Raw genomic sequence first — 25519 nt, 5'->3', positions numbered from 1 at the left:
AGCTTCAGCAGGGAGAAGTACACACAGCAAGGTCACCTCATTAAAACCAACACACGTTTCCCGTCTCTCTCTCTCTCTTAACCCATAAGTGGTGTGGCAATTTATGTCTTCATAAATTTTAAAGTTGTCCCATACAATACAATGAGCCATTAACGAATAGGGAAGCGGGGACTTCCTTGTTCTATATAAATACTTCTGAAACAAAAGTTTCATAACAGTGGGACTTAGTTTTTTACATCCTAGCTCATGCCTGCTTCATTTACAGTTAAATAAAGGATTTTGATTTCAGGGGGTGATCTTATTACACTCATGAGACTCTTTAGGTTCATTCAGCTTTTTTTTGGAAACTTTGATAAGTTTAAGTTAACCTAATTACGTTTTTTGTTATATATATTTTTGTGTGTGTGTGTGTGTGTGGGGGGGGGGGGGGGGGGGGGAGATACTTTCAGGTCAGACATCACTACTTGCCATCCTACCAATGCCATTTGACTAGAGTGCAATTACTCTTGCAATGTAAAGTGATATCAGATGAGGACATGGACAGAACAAGTGGTGGAATGTAACTTAATAGAGCCTGCTGCTAATATTTGCTATTTGCATGATACACTGTATTGCCGTAAATGTTCATATGCCTTCGCACGCATATGAACTTCAGTAACATCCTATTTTTAAACCATAGGGTTTGCAGCTATAACAGCTGACCACCAAACCCAGACTCGTCCTTCAGATTGCCAGATGGAGATACGTGATTCATCACTTCAGAGAACATCTCTCCACTGCTCTAGAGTCCATTGGTGGCGTTCTTTGTGCCACTGCATCTGATGGTTTGCATTTGGCCTGGTAATGTAAGGCTTGGATGCAGCTGCTCGGCCATCAAAACCCACTTCCTGGAATGAAAGTGGAGCTTCCATTCCGCTGTTCTTGAGCTTTTAAAGACTTGTGTAGCTTTTTCAGTATGTTTTAACCATTTTTAACATTTTTTTGGAGCAGCAGAGCAGTGCAGTTAAAAAATTCTGATAAACTGACTATACTGTCGTCTTAGCAGAAAGAAGTTAAAACGAGTTTTAAGCTAATTGGAGCATGTATCCCATCCTGCCTTGTATCAAGAGCTCAGGGTGGTAGTGCAATGTTGTGGGGAATATTTTCCTGGTACTCTTTGGACCCTTTAGTGTCAACTGAGCATTGTTCAAAGGCCAAATCCTACCTGGGTATTACTGCATACGCTGTCCATGCATGCACCCATGTTCTGATGGTTCTAACAATGCACATGTCACCACAAAGTGCATCATGTCAAACTGGTATTTTGAAACTTAAATTAAGTTAAAGTTGCAAAAGGTTGCTAGCTACAAATTGTCTGTCTGTCTGTCTAATATGTGGAGGTCTGGCTACTTTTTTATTGTATTTCTTTTGATTCCAGTATTGTACGTGAACTTTCTTTGAGCACAGCATGCATTGTTTGAATATTTGTGTGCTTGTAATGGCTTATTATAGTCTAACAAGACTATAAATTAAAAAAAATCAAGATATGACTGTCACTTTGTCCTTTCTAAATGGAACTGAATATGCACCATAATTGTAATTATTAGACAATTTTCTCTTGCACCCACGGAGCTACACAAGAAAGGTGAAAGAGAAATTGGATTCATTGCTCGTGCAACGATTGCTGCTGGCAGTGTGAGAGCCATTTGTCTTAGTGATGTTAGAATTTCATCGGTCTCACGTTTGGATGGGGGCCAGCACCCTCATATACAACTGACTGATTGGGATGGCGGATGGGTGGGGGTAAACAGTCAAACAATTAGTGGCGTCTGCCCCGTGACACCCGTTAACCCCCAGAACTTGGCGGTAATGAGATCTGTGTAATAATTTCTGTGTAGCAGACAGAAACAAGGTGTGCTTATTAAAGTGATGAAATGAACAGAGCCTGTGGTAATTAGATGTAGAATAAAGGCCTGTAATGATTTCATCACCCTCGCCTAAATCAACAAATCATTGCTGTTTGGTCTACTGAAGCAGATCCATTATTGCAGACAATTACAGCAAAGACCCGCTGAAACCTTTTCTTTTACATTCCTCACCGCCATAGCACAGGAATCATAACAACAGGAGACAACGGCTCATGCTGTAATTACCTCTTTGGAAACAAAAGGAATAGATGAATTCAGCTGATTAAATCTATTTTCAGTCTGCATTTCTGTCTGATCCATATGCAGCCGTATTCCCCAGATAAACGCTCCTAATCATCAACGGCTTGCGTATACAGTACCTGTATGTGTGCAAAGGCCGTGCACGAGCTTGCGGGCTCTCCGGGGAAATGCCCACAACGGCTCTCAGTTTTAGGCAGTAAGCTAATTAAAGCGGCAGAGCAGATGGTGCAGGCTTGGTCCGGACATAATGAGACGGTGAGTGGCGAGACGAACTGGACATGGCAGGACAGCTGTGAGGGGTTTGTGAGGTGACCAGAATTCAGGCGTCTCCCAGGAGCGAGAGGCCTCGCTGGCAGTCGAGAGGAGCAGAATTTAAAGTCCATGAAAACTTTATGAGCAGCTTTTTAAGAAGAAGAGGAAGAAGCAGCTACTGGATCAGTAATTGTTTACTTCCTCCAAGTGTGTGTTTGTTGAAAATGCTCCACTGGAAATGAGTAATACCACGTCAGCACAGTGTTTTTCAAAAAAAGAAATTTTTTTTTTATTTTTTTCTCCCGCTCACATCTTCAATCACTCGATCTTGGCAGGTGGTTTTTGGTAAACACCAAATCCTCAACACCTGTTGCCAGAGGCTTTTCCTGTCTGCCAGCTCTCACCAACTCTGCTCCCAAATATTAAAAAAAAAAAAAGAGAGAGAGAGAGCCACAAGTGAAAAAAACAACTGCACCATTACCAAAGTAGGTGTTTCTTTTTTTCCTGGATGGAAGTTAAGTGGCGCACAACAACACCGACACAAACTCACAAAAGCGGCGATTCCTAGAGGTGCAGAAATACTTTAGAGAGCTCATCTCAGAGATGTTCCACACTCCTATTGTGCCTCGCGCGAGGAAGAGGTCAAGGCCGGCCGAAGCAAGCGCTCCCAGGCGTGAAAGGGTGAAGTTTGAGGATGTCAGGCTGTACCTGGTGGAGAGGAAAATGGGCCGCAGCAGGAGAAGCTTTCTGACCGAGCTGGCCAGGTCAAAGGGCTTTATTGTGGAAGACGTCCTCAGGTTTGGGAACCAAAAAAAAGCTTGCCATTTGTGTCATTCACAGACTTAGCAGGGCTTGCCACCTAAAAGCTTTTCTCAATGTGAAGCTGAAAAGAGCTTTAGTGTAAGGGGAGGAGGGGAGTGGGTACACTTTTATTTTCTGGGTTTGTATTTGCTGGAAGCAAACAGAGTGGTTTGACCTGGCGGTTGACTTTTGAGGCCTCTAGTTTAACCCTAGAAGCATTCAGCAGAAGCATTTTCTGGCAGTCAAGCTTATGACTTCAAAATTAAATACTTTCCATGCCTACAAAAAGTTTTATTATAATCTGAAAAAAAAATACAATTACAATTTTGTGGAATAATTGCCTGTTCACAGAATTTTTGACTGATTGGAGTGGGAAAAACATGCCAGGACTTCAACACTGAGACATCCAAAGTTACTTTTTGACACTTTCCTGCAAACTTCTTTTTTTCTTAGAAGCTATGGTCCAATTAGCTAAATAGAGAGCGACTATTGTCTCATGAATAGTTAATTAAGAAGGGTTAGGGCATCCATCCTGCTTCCTCTACACCTTAGTGGATTCCCCCCCCTGAGCCATTACTCACAGCTCCACACATAAATACGTTAAAAGCAGGGGCAAGAAATTGGCTAAACCAGCTGCAGCTTGTTGGCAGCCAGAGAACTACAAACAATAGAAGAAAGGTAACAGAGCACACGCAAACTTTTTAATGAGTTTGGTGAAAGTTTTTTTTTTGTTAAGTCTCACTAAAGAAGAGATGTTCTGTGAGCTTGTTCCTTGGGATGATGATTCATCTATTGCACGGTAATTACAGACGCAGCGTGCCTCCGTCGTTTTTTCTGCCTCTAATTGAAAGTATCTTTTTAAAGTCCCAAACTGTGAGCACAGCAGAAGTCCTCCGCTTGACACCAGAGATGCTTTAGAGTCAGGCTTCTTTGTTAACGCAACATCCCGTTATTTAGAAGTCGACTTTGTTTTCAGTGCTGGGCGTTAAGCTCAGAGTTTGAGCTCCTCTGGTGAGCAGGTGTTTTTGTTTGTGTTTTTCATTGCTTTGCTTTCATGTAAAGTGAGGGCAATTTCTCCTTCTAAGTTAACATTAGCTCAAGGTTGAAAAATGGTTGAAGTTGAGCATATGATGTAGGGTGTATGTACAGGGTTTAGGCAAAGGGTCCCAATGAGTATGCTATAACCAGCGTAAGAGCCTGTGTGTGTTTGTGCGCGAGACAGAGAGAGCATGTTTAAATGCGTGTCTAAGTGGGCCTGCCAGCCGTGCACCAGCTTGGCCATGGCAGCATTCCCAGAAACACAGCTTGAGCGCTCCTACGGTTACACTTGGCTTGATACAATTGTTTGAAACCAACGACAGGAAGTAGAGCGTGCCCGCCTCAAACTGACATTAATTCTGCAAGCCGACAAAACTGCTATCAGCTGCAGTTTGATAGCAACACCTCACGTGCCTAGTCTTACACACGTTATAGGCAGGCTGCCTCCAGCATATGGTCAGATGCGCTGCCTGCTTTCCTCCGAGCATAAAGGAACACGCCCGTACACACAGACACACACAATCACACGACGCACATGCACAGAAGTTTCCACACTGTATGAATTTCAAGTCCTGCGCGCATGAACATGGATCAAAATATTGACATGTTTGTCCTGGGTGACTAATGAGCTGCATTACATGCTGTTTCGCAAATGGGAATAACACACACACACACACGCACACACACAGACACGTACTTACCCCATAAGTTTAGGTCATAGGCACCATTTTCCAAACGCTTTGTTTTCTGAGGAACGATGTTTTATCCTTGAATTTGTCACAGCAGTTAGATATGATGTTGGATGTGACTAGGGTTGCCAACCGTCCCTTAAAATACGGAATCGTCCCGTATTTCGAAACAAAAGCACACGTCCCGTATTGAGCTAATAAGGGACGCACTTTGTCCCGTAATACAGTGAGAATCAAAAGTAGTCTATAAATGTTTATGGAATTAACGCTTTGTTTGAAAACATAATTCCCAGCCCCTCTCCTGCTTTGTGACCAATGAGCTGACAGCACACTTATGACAATTCGAGTATGACAATTCAGATTACTGCTCATCTCATTGGTCGAGGAAAGGTCGCTTACGGAGAAAATACTGGAAGACAACAGATGACCACAACAACAAGCATGGCCAACAGGGAAACAAACGCTGACACTGCGGTGCAAGTCTCGGACGACAGTACACCCAAAGCTGGGCAGACACTGTGCGATTTTTTCAGTCACGTTATTCAGCTCCTGCTCAAACTGCACGATTGACTCGCAGGGGTTAGACGTTGGTAGGTCACGATGCAGGTCTCACACTATATGGCCCGATGCTCTGATGCGACCTGAGTGCTCACACTGTGCCTCCATAACATGAAGGTTATAACAGAAAATCTGTCGCTCTCTCCCTCTCTGTCTTTCACTCACACAGACACACACCACCACCATCAACTTTGCTAAATTGCTAATGAAAAACATTGATCAGGCAGCTGTGATTGAGCAGCAATGTAAATCCAACTATTTTCACGGTTGTTGTGGTCGTGATCATTTTTTGAGGCCACATTGGAAAGCTCATCCGAGCCTTTTCGAAGTTCTACAAGTTGTGCCTCCATCGCTTGTGTCCAGATCACACGCTGCACTGCTGTGCTGCTCCGTCTTTTTCACCGACGTTTACGTGTTTGCGCGTGAGCAGTGTGAGCGCCTGTGGTGACACCTTCACAAGCGATTGATGATCGGGAGCTGGTCGTGAGGTGTTAATCGCTTCTCGTTACCCGACATATACTACACGACGAAGGCCAAAATCGGTCCGATCACTCAAAAATCGGCTCAAAATGGGCCAAAAACCGCACAGTGTGAGCCCAGCGTTAGAGCAGCAATGTTTGTTCCCCTCAGAGAAAGGGAAGAATGGGAAAAGGAAAACACCTGGCTGGAAAAAGTTAATATGGGCATGTGCAGTGAATATCAGCGCTATGTGGCCAGAAGTGTGATAATATAACTTATTTTGTGTAATAAACAACTGCAAGGATAGATGATTACAACAAATAGATGACTAATACATAAAAGTAATACATAGATGAATAATGATGATGAGTTAAGATGCGTAATCATGGGAACAAGCGGGTTTGCAAACAGGAGCAGCAGATTAGCATTAGAAAAGCTGAAATAATATTTCAACTGAAGCCAATTGTACTAAATGCACTAAATGTGCACTGTTACAAGAATGTTTTTCTTTCTATTGTTTTCTATTATTTTAAGTTAAGCAGGACAGAGTGCTTTTAAAGAAAGATTTACTTATATTCTCAAAAGTTAAGCATGACAGGCTTCTGTTTAAGAAAGAGACCTGTTTTATTGTGTTAATGTTGTCATTTTGAGCTAAAAATAAATGGCTAAATGATCATTTGTTTCACATGTGTTCATATCACAAAGAATAGAATATGCATCTACTTAAATCAACTTCAAGTCAAATGGTTAAAAAAATAATTTCACACACAAAAAAAGAGCTAGAAAATTCACCACACTGGGAAGGGTGAAGACAACTGGGTCGCCCGGCCCTGGCCACGAGGTGTCCCTTATTTATTTTTCAGGGAGTTGGCAACCCTAGATGTGACTGTGCACGTGAGCCTTTGGTGCAGCTGCTGTAAAACAAAAATCAGTGGCAGAGAATTAAAAACATTTAGCTCAATATGCATCAATATTTATCGTATGCTCGTATTCTAACATATGTTACCCGAGTTCCACTACTAACTATTCCCTCCCACTGAACCTTCATTCCCAATGAAAGCCTTACCTCGACACCCACGTCAAGCTAGCAAGCTAGCAATCACTTCGCAGGCTACCTTCACATTCTTTTTGTTACTTTTTTTGTGGACACTAACACATTTATTCATTTATTTGTTTTCACTGTACACTACCACACTGGATTTTAAATCAAACAATTTGTATGCAATTGAATTTGAGAATTTTTAACTTCGGGCAACAAAAGCGCTATATTAGCAGTGCTGTTTAAGACTTACCGCCACTTTCATAGGCTCAAAAGTAATTGGACAATGGTTTTGGCAGTTGCAACTGAGATTTACCAAAAATGGAAAAGGAGAAAGGTATGGAAAAGGAGAGAAACGTCTCATGATCTGAAGCATACCACATTATCTGTTAAAAATGGTAAGGGTATAGAAAGGGCATGTACGACTAGCATGTGGAACTGGATCTCTAGTGTTTCTTGATGATGTGGCTGCTGATACAAGGTAGCAGGAGGAATTCTGCGGCTATACTACAGTTTTGCAGTGCTTCCCAGTCTTTCTCTCTCCTCCTTGTGTCAAAACTACAAAAGTTGTGTCAACATCCAAAAAGATATGGACATAAATGAATCGAGGAGCATGGAGGTGGTGATGGCAGCTGGGTTGAGTGTAGTCTCTTTTTAAAAGTTATTGTCATACAACTACATATACTGTATCGTGTGTTCTTGAAATGCACTTTGGAAGTCATGGCTTGGTCAATTACTATGCTTCTCTCCAGCTTTTATTTCAATAAGAGATATTTTTATTTATATAAAAAAAGTTGTCAGTTATTTGGAGTGATGGCAGGAGTTACTTTAGCAATACATTTAACCTTTTTCACTAGTTTTTGTTTTAAGAGTAGGTCACACCTAGATCTACCGTTGGTTTTTAAATGTGCTCTATAAATAAAGTTATTGTATTGCATTGTAGATTTGCAACAAATAGTTCTTGAATAAATAAGTTGGATTGATGCCCTGCAGTTACTATATTACTGAGCACTGTGTTTTGGATGGTTACTATATTGTCAGCTGACATTTTCAGGCCATTTCGCCATCAGAGACAGACTAGGCAAAGAGCCTCGAACAACTGCCATTGCTTGAAAAGTACTATAAAAATATCTTCCTCTTATAGCTTCCTCTCCTCATGTGCATTTCCTACATTTAAAGGTTGACACCATTCTCATGGCGTCAGGGTCCCACAGGGAATACAGTGCACTGATCTAATCTATTTATACTTTATTTAAGACTAACCTTTCAGAGCTCCAGCTTTTTAAATGTGGATTAATAAAAGAAAAATTATTTTCCTTCCAGTAGCGATCATAATTAAGATATTTGGACTTTTGGATGGACAAAGCAAACACCGTAATGGTGTAATGGTGAACTCCAAGACTATTTTCAGATTTTATTACAGATAGTTCCTTTTAGGTGGGTACAGAGACCTGCTCCATAACTACGCCTCTGTTCATTCAGTTAAAAATAACAGTTTGTATTTTAAAAAGCTTATTTAGGCTTCTTATCAACAAACAAGTTAGATAAAACTCTAAATCAAATTAGCCAAGTCCACAGCTTATCTCTTTGATGCATTTATTTTATCATTATAATGAAAATATATTGCACTACTGATCATGTATATGCAAACAAAAACCTCACTGTGGTGTAAAAGTCTGTTCCGGGCATTCGCAGTCTTTGATTAGCTTGTTTTCACTTTTGGAAAGGACAGAGGGAAGCTGCTGACAGGAACTGGGCACAAAGATGACTCAAGAGAGTTCTCCATATCAAAGCCCATTGACTTTGGCCTGTCCTTGTGTCTGAGCTCAGAGTCCCAGTGATTCAGGGAAGAACAGTCTGGTTCTGGCTTTGCTTTCTTGCTCATTTGCATGTCAATCTGCCATTTCACATTCTGTTCAGCTACATATTAAGATAAGGGTCTGAATTTTGGGGATATACAAACATAGTTTGAAGGAAAAGAGTGTTTTTTTTCTTCATAATCTTAAGTCTCGGTCCAAATAGACAATTCAAACCACTTTGATTTTTGAGAGAAAGCAACCCAAGAGCCAAATATTGATGACTGTGGTTAGACAATCATTCACGTTGAGCCTTTGGAGATCATAGTTGTGCCGCTCAAATGTGTCTGTTTGAGAAGCTCCTTCAGCATGTCTTTGCACTGAGGACAAGGAGGATTTTTCTGCAAAACACTAACAATCAGTGGCCAGACTGCCAGTGATTTGACCAATTAGGCTTCAGTCTGAGCTCTGCTGGGACCTCCCATAAGGAGTCTTTCCACCGTTTTATCCATGCTAAGAGAGAAGAAGAAGAGGAGGAGCATGCCGAGTGTGATTATGCACAGCTGGGCAGCCTGATTGGGTTTGGTTGTATATTCTGAGGCAGGAAGCACAGGGGAGGAGGCCTTGATAAAAAGCCTGTTGAGATGGTCTCGGTGGAGATGCACTGGCTGAATGAGTTCAGCTATCAAACAATCGAGAGAGGCACTGGGGGTCTGTGGTGATTGTTGTTTACCCAGTGTCGATCCCAGAATGACACAAGTTAGACTGCAATGCTGACATCTGAGCTGCATTTCAAAAGCTTCGCTTGCACCCCTTGCTCTTTCTAAAAGCTGCCGAGTCCTAGACGTGAACATTTTTTTGTTAAGACAAGCAGCGAAGGAAACCTTTCGATCAAATAAGATGAAGGCATCCTACTAATCCATAAAAAGTCCCAGAAAGCTCCCGTGTCGTTCAGTTTTGACATTTGCTTTTGTGATTTTTGTTGTTGTTTGTGGTTAGAAAATGTTTGTCAAAGATTAGCTAAAATTCATGAAAGATGATATGTCACTGGTTCTTGGTCAAATTTGGATAACATGCAAATTAGGGATATCTCAAAAACAGGCAGGATGCTGGCCCTCAAGCACCGGAGTTTGACACCCCTGGTTTAAAGTGTTGCAAAGGTCACCTGGTGGGAGGCAACCTTTCTCCAAACAGCTGCCTGTTATTTGAACACACTGCAACCACTCTCAGACAGATTGGCAAAGGTTTCCAAATAACAGCTATTCGGTTTTTAAACAGAGAGGCAGATTGTAATCATGTTGCAATCAGTCTGAGGCAATCTGCACTGGTGCGATGTGCTTCTTTGTAATAGGCAATTCGTTGGTTGTATTCTGGTTGTATTCCAGTATAAAAGAAAAGTTGCAGAGTGTCCATGCCATTCTGCAGTTAAACTATTGTTGCAAGGTATTTATGTTATATTTTATATTTAACTTACCAGAGTCACGACTTCATTAAACCTGTGGTGGTGCTTAACAATTGAATGTGATGCTAAGCTAACCTTTAGTGAAGGAGAAGAAACTCAGAGGGGCAAAAGTAGCGTGTTGTGTTAGTATCACATCTTGAGTTAATCTGTGATTTCCATGTCCAAAAATTCACAAAGTAGTGTTTCCACTTCAAAAATGTGAAAAAAGTTGTTCAGGTCAGTTCAGTTCTAGTTTGTCTATTTCAGTTTAACGCTTATTGTTCAGTTTTAGTTGAGTTTTTATTAGTTCAGTGTTAGTTTTGGCTTTTGCTAATATGATATGTTTGATGACCTGATCTACAGAAAAATACTACACAGGATCCAACAGTTTATTAGTTTTAAAAACCCATTTTACATTTTTAGTCTTGAGTTAAGTGTTACTTCACTATAATAACCCTAAACACAAGAGGCTGCTTAGATTTCGACACAGTTTGCATTTCTGCATGTAATAACAGGATTTCTGCAGTTCCTCTCAGCATTTTAGCTTGTTTTAAATGTTTCTTTTGGTTCTGTGGTGTTTCGTTCTCACCACCACCATTATACTATTTTCAACCAACCCGGGCAAACCGTAGCATATTTTTTTTTATCAATTGCAATAAAAAAAAAAGCAATAGATTTTAAGGTCTCTGAAATGAGAATATGAATATTCTTGGAGCAGAAATATATATATATATATATATATATATATATATATATATATATATATATATATATATATATATATATATATATATATATATATATTATTCCGGCATTCGCTGTATAGAATTTGCCAAACGTGCTCTGAAACGGCTCTTTTTCCACTTCCCCACAGCGATGTGGTGACTCACGTGGTGTCGGAGGATAGCCAGGCCTCATCTCTTTGGGCGTGGCTAAAAGGAGGGCCTGTGAAGAATCTGCCCGTCATGCACGTTTTGGACATCAGCTGGTTCACTGACAGCATGAGAGAGGGGAAACCTGTTGCTGTGGAGACCAGACACCTTATACAGGTTTGTGTGTTGCAAATCAGGCACAATGGCTAATAAGTGTTTAGCACTAGATGGCACTACAAACAAAACCGGATATGATTACGTACTGAAAAACAACTTACCGGTCCGTTGCCGTGTGTTGCCATGCATTGCCATGCGTTGCCGGTCCATTGCCGGTCCATTGCCGGTCCGTTGCCATGCGTTGCCACGGGTTACCGGTCCGTTGCCATGCGTTGCCATGCGTTGCCATGGGTTACCGGTCCGTTGCCATGCGTTGCCGGTCCGTTGCCGGTCCGTTGCCATGGGTTACCGGTCCGTTGCCATGGGTTACCGGTCTGTTGCCATGCATTGCCATGCGTTGCCATGGGTTACCGGTCCGTTGCCATGCATTGCCATGGGTTACCGGTCCGTTGCCATGCGTTGCCATGGGTTACCGGTCCGTTGCCATGCGTTGCCATGCGTTACCATGCGTTGCCATGGGTTGCCATGGGTTACCGGTCCATTGCCATGCGTTGCCATGCGTTGCCATGCGTTGCCATGGGTTACTGGTCCGTTGAAATGCGTTGCCGGTCCGTTGTATGGGCTCAAAATGTGGCCATAAATATTTTGTACTTGCAAATCAGCTTTGTACTTGTAAATCAGGATTTGTATGTGTAAAAAGAATTTGTTTGTGCGTAAAAAAGATTTGTGTGTGGACTAATGTGATACATTGAAAAAAAAAGAAAAGAAATACACTCATATTGTGAAGGTATACATTGGATATATTGCATTTAGGTTTTTCCTGCCACTGCAAATCTATAACGTCAACCCCCTAACAGGGAGCTCATATAAAAAGGACACTAACTCTCCCTCTGTCTCTGCTCATATTACTGCACTTCACCTCGCTGATAGCAAGAGAAACATCCTCCATATTGCGTAGGAGTGTCAAATGAACCCATCAGCTGGATGTCAGGGCTCAGAGCAGCCCACTAACACAGACACATACACATGCTCACAGACGCACATATTTTCCCCCTGTGAATGGCTCTACGAGAGCTTGGCGGCATATGTATCCAAAATAAAGAAATATGCTGTCTTCTTTTTCTTCCACCGTGGAGCAGGAGGGGTAAAAAACAAAACAAAGCGAAAAAACCCCCCCCACAGTCAAGTTCTGCCAGTTTGCCAGGCTCCATCTATGCTTTCTCCTAACAGCCTGTGACGGCCTTAATGGTCACAATGAAATCTGCCGTGTTTGTGCCTCCACGTGAGAGACTGCTGTGGCAGTGTTTCCTCGGGGCCCACGTAAGCGTGGCGCATCAATGGCACGACTCTTGTCTTGCTGCGTCATTAGGAGACGAGGCTAATGATGCCACGCTGACATTTATTGACCCATCTCCCCAGGTAACCGGCGAGGCCCCGTTCCTCTTGCTTGTTTTGTGATGCAGCTCCTCTCTGAAGCAAACGAGTTAACGCGCAGTGGCATTTATGCGTGTGGTGCTTCCAGTAGATTGTTTTTTATGAGTGATAAATCCATTTAAGGAGCTACCAGGAGGAGATAAAATATTCCCCAAACAGGCTACTTCTTGGGCACATTTGCCTGCGGCTCGTCATGATAGTCTGAAGATGCAATGTGTTTTTCGCTATCATAAATATTCTGCAGCAAGTCAGGGAGGAATTTTAAGTATTGAGCCCATTGAAATGTAATATTTTCTATTACTTCCTGGCTCGCAGAGAAGCTGTTTAGTGTGTTTGAGTGGAGATGTGGTAAAATGTGAGGATAGTTTGCTTCAAAAGGAATAAAAGTGGAAGCAGGTGCTAGGGAGATTGTGAACGTGTGTCTGCCTTCATGCTTAGGAGATAGGTGGGCTGGGGATGATGTTTGTGGGTTAGCGTGTGCGCAAAAGGCCAAGCAGTTTCCCTTATGAGGTACGACCTCTGTGACCTTTGTGGTGCACGTTGGATCAAGTGGCTTTTATTAACTCACCCAAGTGGCCTCATCTGACCGTGTGACAGACGTTAACGTGGAGGGGAGGAGCAGGCCCGGAAGTGTCTCTACGCTTCACAGCGTAGAGGTTCTGCGATTCTTGCCGTACCTTTTCATCTCAGCAGATGGTGTGCGAAGAAATGAGGCCCCAGTGTGCAGACTGCACACATTAGTTTAGTAACATCTAAAGCCACACAGCAAAGGTGGAGAGAACGCTGGAGAGAAAGCCAGGAGGGGATACGGCGCCTCTGAGATCAGTGTGTGAGCTTTAACTTCCACACAGTTAAAGGCCTGTGTAATAACCGAGCCCAGATGGGAGGGGGGGAACCAACCTCTGCATGCTGATGCACAGCCGCTTTTTTTTTTTTTTGGGTCTCCATGGACCCACAGTCTCATATTGGATTAAACGAGCTGCAGCTGAGGTGGAAAAGTGATGAAGAACACCCGTGTTGTATTTAGAAGGAAAACAGTTAGAGTTTCACTTTTGATTGGCAGAAAATTTTCACCGTGAAATATATTCAAAGTTATTCAATTTTTTTTTTTTTTGGAGAACAGGAAAGGCTCCTGGCAGAGAATAAATGATGAACGTTTTTAAAAAAAAAAAATCCCTTAGCTGTTGATGCAGCCCAGGAGTGTGAGAGGTACTACTCCTTTTCATTATCTGTTCAAGACGCCACTGTTCCTCCTGCAGCATCGGTACCAGTCAACGCTCTGTGGTGACAATCTCCTCCATCTTTCTCTTCCTCCTCTTCCTCCCCTCTCTGTGTCACTCTCCTGCCAAATCCACAGGCAATTTTATGGACACAATGTTCCCTTTTTGTGATGTCTAATTGTCTCCAAGAATATTAATATTACATTGGTAATCCTTTTGACACATATATTACAAATGGGAAACCATTTCTTATAGAATGAAAAGGCAATTTACAGGAGGCAAATTGGATGATGGCAAGCAGATTTGTAATGCCACGGGTTAGGCAGCATAATGGATTTGGATGCCACCAGACTGTGAGATGAGTGTCATTAGCCTGTTGCCCTGGAGACACAGTCATAAAAATAACTTCTCCAAGGCAAATGGCTACGTTTTTATGTAATTCAATTTGAACTCATGGCTCTGCGCTCGTCAGGAATAGCCTCACACACATTTACACATTTAGCCTGTCAACAATTTGGGCTGAGAAATTAACGCACTTTATGACAGTGCGTGTTTGGTTCATGCTTCTCCGGTTATTTTCTTTTGCACACAGGACACCTTGGCTGCATCGCCAGAAGCTACAACACCCACACCCGTGTCCACGGTGTCTCAATATGCCTGCCAGAGACGGACCACCACAAAGAACAACAACAAGATTTTCACGGTGGGAAATTGCTTCTCCGGCCTAACTCTGAACCACGCTTTTACATGTTGAGCCACCAGAGGCTCGTCGCTCTTACTTTGCAATGTAAAAAGCTCCCCTAATCTGTTCTGCTCTAATTGGATGGCTGGCTCGCTTCACTCACGGGCGCTCTGACACAGCTCTCCCCCAAAATACATTAACCTGCAAATGAGTAGCATCTGCAGCTGCGGCACGTTCGAGGTGCAACAGCTGACATGCCTGCGAACCCTGGCACGGGGGCTGGCACGGACACGCCCAGAGGCACTGCGTTACGCTGAAATGGGCAGTGGACGTGACACTCCTCACAAGCGATGATGGATCTATCCCTTCGCCATCTGGTGTGGGCGGGTGAAGGAGGGAAGGACAGAGGGGTGGGTAAATTGGGCTGCTGAAGAAGGGTTCGCTCAGGGTACCCAACAGAATGGGAAAGTAGTTAATTGGCGTAAGTGTTGATGAGTGTGAAAGGAAGAAACGATGTTGCATTAATAACAGCAATGTAGGTGTTGAGAGCATCAGTCAGAAAACAGAAACAAGCCAGTGTCAACAAACATTGCATTTACCAAACTTTGTCAGCTATTGTCGAGTGGAACGCATTTGGGGTTCTGACCCTTGCTCAGAGAAAACAGTTTAAAGAGCTTGAGTTGGGGCCTTCTAACTTCTGAGCAACATTGTCTGACATTTTGTAGGCTAAACAATGAATCTCACAAGTAATTTGCCATGTAATGAATGGCAGATTAATCCATAATGAAAATAGAAATTACTTCTAAATTTAATAGTGCTACTGTGACCTAAAGGAACTTAAAAGAAGAAATGGAGAATGTATGCAGAAACACATCATTATTTATTTCCTCTTTTCTTTTTTGGGGCTGTCACAGAAGGACTTTTTTGTAACTAAAACTGGATGTGAATATGAATTTGAAGTTTTAAAATGTGCAATATTACCGTAAACTGAGTGGCTATGTGTGTGTTTATGTGGGACTGCGGAGACCCACTGATGAGTTTCCGTAAGACGTATTAAGTACAGCTCGCAGAGGGCCTGTGGAGCATCTGTTTCATAATGACTCTTTACTTCCCACTGATGGCAAATGTACATAAAAGATGCACACACGTGTATGGATATTGGCCCGCATGTACGTTCATGCGTGTGCTGCAACCTTCTAACACATACGCACAAAAGCACATGTGTTTTCCCACATGGACGAGCAGTTACAGATGTGCATACCCACCTGCGTCTCACCTGGGGAGCGTTGCTGTTCAATTTCTTATCTCCCCAATTCTTTCCACAGCATTAACTGCATAATTAGCAATCCCACTCAATTTCCCTATCACAGGGATTAACTCATTATCTCTGCATAAGGAAGGCCACATCAAAGCAGAATTTCTGATTAAAGTAAAAGGTTGTTCTAGCTGTGGACCTGAGGAAAACCACAGGTACAACTCCCCATAGTTAAGAAATATTTTAACTATCCAAATTGTAGCGAAATAACAATACCAATAATAAAATTTTGCCTTGTCCCGTGACTGGAAACCAATCACCTGTAGTGACAGTGCTAAAGAGCAGCAAGCTATTGATCCACATTGGTGACGTAATCCTTGATTGGTCCTGCTGTCTGCCTGATTGCAAGGGGCAGTAATGATGTAACCTTGTGAATACCCATCTAATGAAAAAGCCTTTGAGTGTGTGAATTAGGACTTTTGCCCTTGATACCAGTACTGACTATGAACCCGACTGTGGTAACAACTACACCAATCAGACATGACATAATGCCCACTGACAGATGACGTGAATAACACTGATTATCTCTTAATCACAGCACCTGTTAGTGGGTGGGATATATTAGGGAGAAAGCGAACATTTTGCCCTGAAAGTTGATTTGTTAGAAGCAGGAAAAATGGACAAGCATGAGGATTTGAGCAAGTCTGATGAGAGCCAAACTGTGATGGCTAGACGACTGGGTCAGAGCATCTCCAAATCTCCAGCTCTTGTGGGGTGTTCCCGGTCTGCAGTGGTCAGTATTAGAGCAGGGCAATATGGCCAAAAATATTTATCACGACATATATTTGAAAATTTGCGATAACTATATAACTGACGATATAATTGGTGCGAGACAAAATACAACTCCACAACTTTACTAGCGCAAAAACCCCCATCCATTTATTTTCACTTAAACATGCAGCTGTTATTTATGTGCATTAAAGCTATATAAAAATGTAACAGTGCAAATGCAAATTCCTTGCTGAAAGTTTAACCAAAAGGCATTTCAAGTAGAAATGGGCTGACATATCCTGAGCATAACCATGTATAATATCCACTTGTTGTGTTTGCAGGCAATTTGGGCATCTTCAATACAATCTGCTACCGAAGCAATTACAGGGAGGTTTTTTTGGTGAAACCTTGTTTGCATTTTTGTGACCAAATTTACCTAGTGACTGCAAGCAACCTTGGGGGCTGGTGGAGTAACACTTATTTTTTTCCTATTTACTGGCTGTTACCAGGCAGTCACTAACCAGTCTCCATGCCTGTGTGACTGGTCACAAAGGGAAATTTCAATCTTCCAATCCTGAGAATCTGAGGTATTATGTTACTTAACATGTAACAATTTGCACAGTGGCATTTGTTGGTTGGCAGCCTTGGCATTAAATTGTCTGCCTTGCATTGATGGAAAGTGGCCAAATATGGATCAATGTTGCTCCTTCATGGACGTTTTCAATAACAAGTGCTTGAAAAGTTCACTCTTACTCATTAGCGAGTTAGATGTCAGCTGGCAGCACTGTGTTGTCAAATAGTCTCAGAGGAGAAGCTTGTATAAAGGCAAGGAGAATTTGTAACTCTAAAGCTTTTGTAATGTTCTTATAAAGGGATGTTAATATGCAGAACAGCTACAGAACACACTCACATTATTATCAGATGATAAAGCAGCCGGCATGGTGGCGCAGTGTTTTGCTCTGCAAGAAGGTCGCAGGAAGAAGGCCCTGGGTTCAAATCCAGTCTTGGGCCTTTCTATGTGGAATTAACTGTCAATTGACTGTCGTTGTGAATCCGAGTTATTGTGTTTGGTATGTACACTGCTGTGTGCCATGGCTAGCCAGTGCTACCGTCACTCAGCAACATAATACCTTGTAACCAAAAATAAAAGTGAAAGACAGCCTCTACCAGTCAAGCATTTGCATGACTCTCAAAATCTGAGCTTCACTATGGCACCTTAGCAATTATTCAGAAGATTTGCATATTACATATAATATTTTAACATTATCTGACTTAATGTTTTTACCACTGTTCCCTTCAAGGTCATATCCTTGCACAGGTCTAAACCAGTTCGAGTGCTGGTGCTATTTTCAGATCACTCCCTGGAGGTCAAGTTCTAAAGACTGTTACATACCTCCAACTTCTGCAAATATCAGTTTCAATCTGACCCGACCTTCGAGGATCGTAACTGGTGATAAGTGCCTGGTGTCCAGCTGTGACCCAGAGACCAAACAGCAGTAAAAGAGCCCAAAGTTACCAATCCTGAAGAAGGTTAGAAGGTTAGGATCGGGGGCATCACAGATTTCTGAACTTTAGATTCAAATTCTACAGTCGGACTGCCAAACTCAGTTTTACTGAATGTCCTGAAAGGCCTCAAGAGGAACACTGAGAACAGAGGACCTGAACTGTGGCATGCTGGGCTTGCTCATGGTACATATACTAGTTGCAGGATTGGATCCCTCACAGTTATCCTTCCCTAAGTTGACACAATGCAGGTGATAATGCCAAACGCGCCATTGGAAATGGTTATAAAGGGAATTCCTGGGAGTGATCTAAGGACTTTTTCCCACCTATAATTCATTTAATCTGCTCCAAAGGCATTAATGAGTTTGTAAACTTGTAGCTTTTCCCCGTGGTTTGTTTTGTTTTGTTTTTTTTTACATATGAATAAATCCAAGTGGCTCAAATTACATCACTAAAAGCCACGTAAGAGTGTTCAGCCTGCTTATTGGCCAGATGTGTCTGGAGCAGGAGCAACAAAAGTAAATATAAGAAGGTGGTGTGTAAGAAAACAGAGAGTTTGCATTCATTGTACGGCTAGCTGCCTTCCTGCACATCCCTTTGCACATCCATAGTACCTTCTTGCATTGAGAATACAAAGCAGACGCTGTTACGGGATGTTTTTTAGCTCAAACTTGTAACATACACCTGGTAGTTGGTTCGGATCGGGGTCGGATCACGTTCACAATAAAAACATATCTGCGTGGATGTTTAAAAATGTTTCTAAGACTTCTAAATTCCCCTCCTGATGCATACGTGGCCGAAAAGGGTTTTTCTTCCAAGCAGTCACTGAAAAACAGTCAGTACATTTTTCCTCACAAAGCATCCCAAAGTAGGTAAAATAAATCTTTCATTAAATTTGATGGATTTGGTTCATTAAGGAAGAAAAGACATATGATTATTTAACCTCCGTAGTGCAAACCAATTATAAAGTCAATTATTCTTTGGATATTTGGAAAATGTTCCAAAAGCCCAGAAATGCAATTTTGTGATATCATTACCCAGTGTAAAGTACAGACATACAGAGTATGAGGAATATAGGGTGAGTGGGATTTTTTTAAACTCAAATCTACAATAGGCCACACAACACAAAAGTAAACCTAGATACTGGTAAATTGTGGCTTTGGTGGGCAGTTTTCATTTAACTGAATGCATACTGTCCTTATGTCTGCCGTCAGTTTGAGATATTAAATTAACTGTTGCAATCAAGCAGTAATCTGTAGGTATTAAAAAGAGTGCTGAAAGCAGCAGGTGTTTGAGTGATCAGTTTAGTCTCCACAAGCAAGTCAGTCCACATAGACTACCCTGTTAAAATACCCAATTTTGCAGTGGAAACAAGTACTTTCCCAGCCTGGTACAGATGTGGTTTTGTCACAATAGGTATTTTAAAATTTTCACTTTTTTTTGTTGTTGTTTTAATTATGGTAAATGGCCTGTAAATGGCCTGTATTTGTATAGCGCTTTTCTAGTCCCTAAGGACCCCAAAGCGCTTTACACAACCTGTCATCCACCCATTCACACACACATTCACACACTGGTGATGGCAAGCTACAATGTAGCCACAGCCACCCTGGGGCGCACTGACAGAGGCGAGGCTGCCGAACACTGGCGCCACCGGGCCCTCTGTCCGGGCCACCCCACTTGTCTACTGAGCACTCAAAGGATTTTCCACTACAAGGTTCACTATCTTTTCCAAGGATACTTCAACACACAGACATGTGATGCTCCCCACCATGTAGGGCAGCACGGCGGCATGGTGGTTAGCACTGTCGTTGCACCACAAGAAGGTCCTGAGTTCAATTCAGGCTGGGGTCTTTCTGTGTGGAGTTTGCATCTTTTGAGTGGGTTCTCCCCAGGTACTCCGGCTTCCTCCCACAGTCCAAAGACATGCAATTAGTGGGGATAGGTTAATTGATCAATCCAAATTGCCCATAGGAGTGAATGTGAGTGTGAATGGCTGTCTGTCTTTGTGTGTTAGCCCTGCGACAGACTGGCGATCTGTCCAGGGTGTACCCCGCCTCTCGCCCTATGACAGCTGGCATAGGCTCGAGTGCCCCCTGCAGCCCTGAAAAGGATAAGCGGAAGCAAATGGATGGATACATTAATAAGATGCCTGAATTGTTGAACATTTTTAGAAGGCATGACTTCTGTGAAGATATATTAGAGCAACAGGTAACATGACTGGCTGATATCTTGTTGTTGTTCTTTGGAAATTTTTGGGTGGAACCAAATATGGAAGTATCCCATTAGTTCATTCTATTCAGGAATTGTGGAGTGTTGCATTACCACTAAATATAATGTGAAAAAATGGATAGGAAGCCATCATTTCCAGTTTCTGTGAGAGGGTGGGATTAATTTTTTTACTAAACTTTAAAACTATTGCTCACTTCCCTTCTGACTACTGCAACACATGATGAGGCACACTGTGGGTGAACAACATCTGGATTTGTCTTAACATCCCCCTTTTGAAATAAAAACCCTTACTTTTTGTAGTAATACCCAAACAATAACAGAGGAAAGTTGGTCATATTTCACTATTACACAAAAGCTTTGTTTTTTTTTTTTCTAATCGGACAAAACCAATTTATTTAGAAAAGATACAATGTGGTGAAGCAAATAATCAACACCCAGGGGCTTTAAATGATGCAGTTTCTTCTTACAGCTCTCTATATAGGGTAATCCGTTAGACAAACAAAGGAAGTGTGGGAAAACCTGCAGTGATCTCAGGAAGCAGGGATGAAGGAGCGTATCCGGAGGAGCAGTGTATGTGTTAGTGAAGGAGGAGGAAGTGGTGGTTCAGAGTGGTGTCAGAGTCATGAAGAGAGGATGAGCATCGTCCCAGCAACAGCACCCCAGTGAGGTGTCAACCACATGCTGGCAGCAAACGGCCCTTCATTCCACAGCCATGCACTATTGATTTATTCAACCCTGCTCCCTTCTTATCTCTCACCATCTCTGCCTCAAACTCTTTTACTCCCACATTACTTCTACATGCCCTTTTCTTATGTAAAACACCACCCTAGCCACCTACCCATTCTTCCTGTGCTTTCTCCCACTCTCGCTGTCTTGCTGTGACTGGGAAATTCACAGCTTACTTACGCACATAAGTCAAGTTTACACTCTCTCTTTTTTCTATCTGCTTAGCCTCCATTTTTCTGCTGTCATATGTTCACTATAAGTCTGATGCAGAGTGTTAAAAAAAATCAACACTTGTGTCTTGGGTGAGCATCGGTTATTTTTTTTCTGATGGTAGCACACATGCGTGCACTTATCGGCCCCTTTTGTGCATCGCTTGGATACTAATTGGATCGAGATATAGGGAATTTTGGAAGCTGGATCAACACCTTGGGCTCTTTTTTGTGTTTTGGGAGTTGGTTCCCGGGCAATTTTTGTGATGTATGGGGTGAAGTTGGCTGCTGCTGTTAAAGAGTACAGTTGCCATTTAATGCTCTGGTTGACTGGTGTATAACCTCAAGCAGATATATACCAGCAAACACAGGGGAAGAGAGGCAGGGAAGCTAAACATCTTGACTTCTTTCTCTTGCAGTACAAGACCTCAAGTGCATTGATAACACTGACATGTCACAGATGAGGAGATGGTTGGAGGGGATATTGGAGCACTGAACCTTAAATGCATCACACTGAATACATCCTTTACCCGATGGAGTTCACAACTTACAGAGGAAACAAAGAAACGGCTCAGAGAGGATCAAAGCTGGAGCAAACAGCGAGGCCCTGTCTGTGCTTGGTTTTAGAGAGACTAAAGATAATAAATATTACAAAATGCCTTAAACATCTCTTTCACAGCATGCATAAAAAGTAAATTCTTTTTTATTCATTGTTCGAACCATGAAACTTAATGTTACATGAAAAAAAAAAAAAAGATGGAGGCATGTGCCCGCTACCCATTCATTAGATATGGGACAGATAAAATCCATCTCTTAGATGCTAATCGTGTTAAAACTCTTCTCAGTGGGTTCTCTGACCTTCTTTCATGGTTTCTTTTTGAGCATGCGGTGAGGCGGGCTGCTGTGCGAACATGGTTTGCAGGCATGTTCATGATAGTCGGTGATGGGGGGTAAATCGGCGTGCTATATCAACGTCCCTGCACACCAAGTCTCCCTATCAGACTTAACTCCTCATTAATTAGATGAACGCAATTGCAGGGTGGATTTTTAAGCCTGCAGTGCTGATTCCACACAGCTGCTTTGACAACATGACAGTTGACAGACTGGTGCCAAGGCTCCGTGCATGTTTATGTGTGTTTCTGTATATGACACTTTAAAGTTCTAGTTTTCCACAGGTGAGATGATTGTATATATAATGACTAGAAATTAGAGCCATTTTTATGCAGTTGTGGTCAAAACTTTATCATGGGCATGAATGTTTTTTTTTAAATTTTTTGAACTAATCCTTTTCAAGGGTGGAATAATTACTAAGCATACATCTTTAATTCTTTTATTTGTTTTATGCGGTCTCGTTCCATTAAAATTAAACTACCATAAAAGTTAGAGACATGTTTATTTGTTTGCAAATTTGCAAATTCAGCAGGAGATCAAATAATTGTACATAATCTACTTACTGTACATACAGTGAGTACATAAAGTTTATTATTAAAGTACTTTTCATAGACACGTTGTTGCAAGTGGTATACAACAAAAGAGAATAAAAGAAATTAGAAAAATGAAGTACTTTAATAGCAATGCAAAATAAAGTTAAGACATGGAATGACAGACATGAACGAGTACTTTTAAAAACAGTTTCAGTCAATAAAAAAACTTACACTAAAAAAATGGCTAAACACCAAAGTTTTAAACTGATATTTAAGATTTCACACAGTCAGCTAAACGCAGCTGTAGTGAGAGAACGTTCCAGTATCTTGGAACATTGATTAAAGACTTGTTCTGTGTAAAAGTCTTTGCAAGTACAAGTAGAGCCACTGCATTTTGTATCACTTGAAGATATCAAATGGCCCTTTTCCACTAGTACCTGCTCAGGTCAACTCTGTGTGGCTCGACACAGTTGTCAGGATTTTCCATTAGGTGGCAGTACCTGGTACCAGGTACTTTTTTAGTACCTACTCGGCAAGAGTTCCAAGATGAACCGAAAATGTGATGTCAGCAGACTGCATAACACCAATTGGCAAGTCAGTGGCTACACTAGAGTATCTCCTTTACAAAAATCAAAGCAACATTTTTGAAATGTGGAAACAAGAGAAATGGCTGCACAAAAACAACACCGTGATCCCCGAGTCTGACAACAAGCCATACACCAAGCAGCAGGTATACCATCGCCATGATGTCCTCCTATGTTGTGGTGTTCATGTCACATAGAAAAACAAAGACATTCAGCTGCATTGCTATAACAACCCCTCGCACATTAAGTGTAATGGAAAACGAGTCAAGCCCCATCGAGATTCTTCGAGCAGATCTAATGGAAACTAGGTACTAATGAAAAAGGGCTAAAAGAGATTGTTTAACTGAACACTACAGTAATATACACACGATAACACAGATGCACAAATAACTTTCTTGAGTTCCTTGCATGAAGGAAAAGGAGAAGTAGATTTTACATGTGAATCAACGCCAAATATTATGCTAATATCTCAAATGCTGGACATAGCAGTTGCATGAAAAAGAAGCAAGATCCTGACTGATTTTAGGATAAAAATTCAGGATCATTGTCTCAGTTTTGTTGGTGTTTAAGACAGGGAGCCAGTTCCTAATTCGGGTAAACAGTGGACTCAGGTAGAAAACCTGAAGCTTAAAGACATATACAAGTGAATGTCATTGGCATAGAAATGTAAGAAAAACACTGAATAATGCCAAATGAAAAATGTAGAAAGAAAATAATAAAGGTCCCAGGACTGAACCTTGTGGAACTCCACATATTATGGAGGCAAAGTCAGAGAAGAACTTGTTTATCCTAAAAGAGAAAGTCCTATCAGATACACATGAAGGAAAACAGTCTAATGGAAAGTCACATACCAGCCAACCATAACCCTGTTTAGTAAAATCATATGGTCAACAGTATCAAAGACTGTGCTGAGGTCAAGTCGAATGATATATGATGAATGTTATAGACCTTCAAAAGAATAGTCTCAATGAAGTACTGCTTTTGAAAACCAGACAAAATGGATACAAAATCTCCAATCTGTATAATAAGGCTCTGAATTGACTTTCTACAATTTTTACAATAATTTGCAGACAAATGGAAATTACAAAATATGGTGAAAATTACCAATAGCGCAGGGATCAAGATTACATTTCTTTAGTAAAGGATTTACCTCAGCATGTTTAATATTGAAGGAAACACAGCCTTGCTTCAGGGAACTGTTAATAATAGACAGCAACAATGGACCAATGCTATTGAAAGTCCCGAAGGGAGGTAATTTCTCTAATGAGCATGATGAGGGTTTCATCTTGCCTATTACTGTGGTTAAGTCATTTAGTGCAATTAGAGAAAAAGAAGTAAATGATTCAGGGCCCTGAGGACCATTTTCAAGCTCAAATATATACATACATCTCCACCAATATTTAGTTAAATGTCCCTTAGAGAGTTGCACCTCGATCAGATACTTTTGGTAGCCATTAACAAGGGGCCTAGTAAAAAAAGTTTGGGAACCACTGGTCTATGGTGAGCTAAAGCTCAATTCGCTGTGGACAGGGATGGAGGTATTTCAGCCGTTTCCAGTTCATGACTGGTTTGAGACTTAGTAGTCCCTGGGCTGTTCCTCAACATTCTACCCAATTTCCTCTCGTCTGAGGGTGACAATTTGGATCTTCTTCCAGACCTGGGAAAGGTGGTTAAACAATTAAACAACTTATAACTTTTACTTACCGTATATACAAATGTTTGAACTGATGACTTTGGTATCTGCAGTTGTTCAGAAATAGCTTCATAAGATCTTCCTTACTTATATAAATCCACAATTGTCCTTTATAGATCATCACTTTTCTTGACCTTACTCTTTGTGTACGTCGGTCCAGGGAGTTATTTTAAATAAATCCTTTTTATTCTAGCAAAGAGAATCTTCCACTTGCAGTCAATCATGGTGACTTACCAGAAGTTAATAGGTCTTGGCTGTGTCAAATTATGAGACACTGTGGAATCTTCAGCACCGCTTGTCAGAAGATTTAAATGAGTGTACGTGTATATTTAAACCTGAATGTACTTTTGACTTCATGTGAACAAAAAATTCAAACATGTAGACCCAACTTTTGTTATTTCAAGACAATAAAAACGTGTGCGATACAACCATTCCACCCGCAAAAGTTTGCTCAAAAATCAGCTGAATTTGTCAAGAAATAAGAAGAGAACCTAAGGAAACCTTTGAGTTAAAGCTGTAAGTCTACACTCCAGTCACATATTGATTGTTTGAAGTGGTGGTGTACAGAGGCAAAAATACA

The 25519-nt window shown here is 41.5% G+C and overlaps 1 protein-coding gene across 1 annotated transcript in view; it reads left to right on the top strand.

Moving 5' to 3' along the window:
* Nucleotides 1–3002: 3002 nt before the first annotated feature.
* dntt (deoxynucleotidyltransferase, terminal) overlaps nucleotides 3003–25519 on the top strand; it is a 96651-nt gene continuing 74134 nt past the window's right edge. The window contains exons 1-3 of the mRNA XM_026190400.2: nucleotides 3003–3196; nucleotides 11095–11269; nucleotides 14456–14566. Of these exons, the coding sequence (XP_026046185.2) occupies nucleotides 3003–3196; nucleotides 11095–11269; nucleotides 14456–14566 (480 nt within the window). The remainder of the gene's footprint in view (nucleotides 3197–11094; nucleotides 11270–14455; nucleotides 14567–25519) is intronic.

Source organism: Astatotilapia calliptera, chromosome 13 (assembly GCF_964374335.1).
Source record: "Astatotilapia calliptera chromosome 13, fAstCal68.1, whole genome shotgun sequence".
In the NCBI taxonomy this organism is placed as follows: domain Eukaryota; kingdom Metazoa; phylum Chordata; class Actinopteri; order Cichliformes; family Cichlidae; genus Astatotilapia; species Astatotilapia calliptera.
The sequence above is the reverse complement of the archived record's forward strand: the minus strand, read 5'-3'. Positions and strand labels throughout refer to the sequence as shown.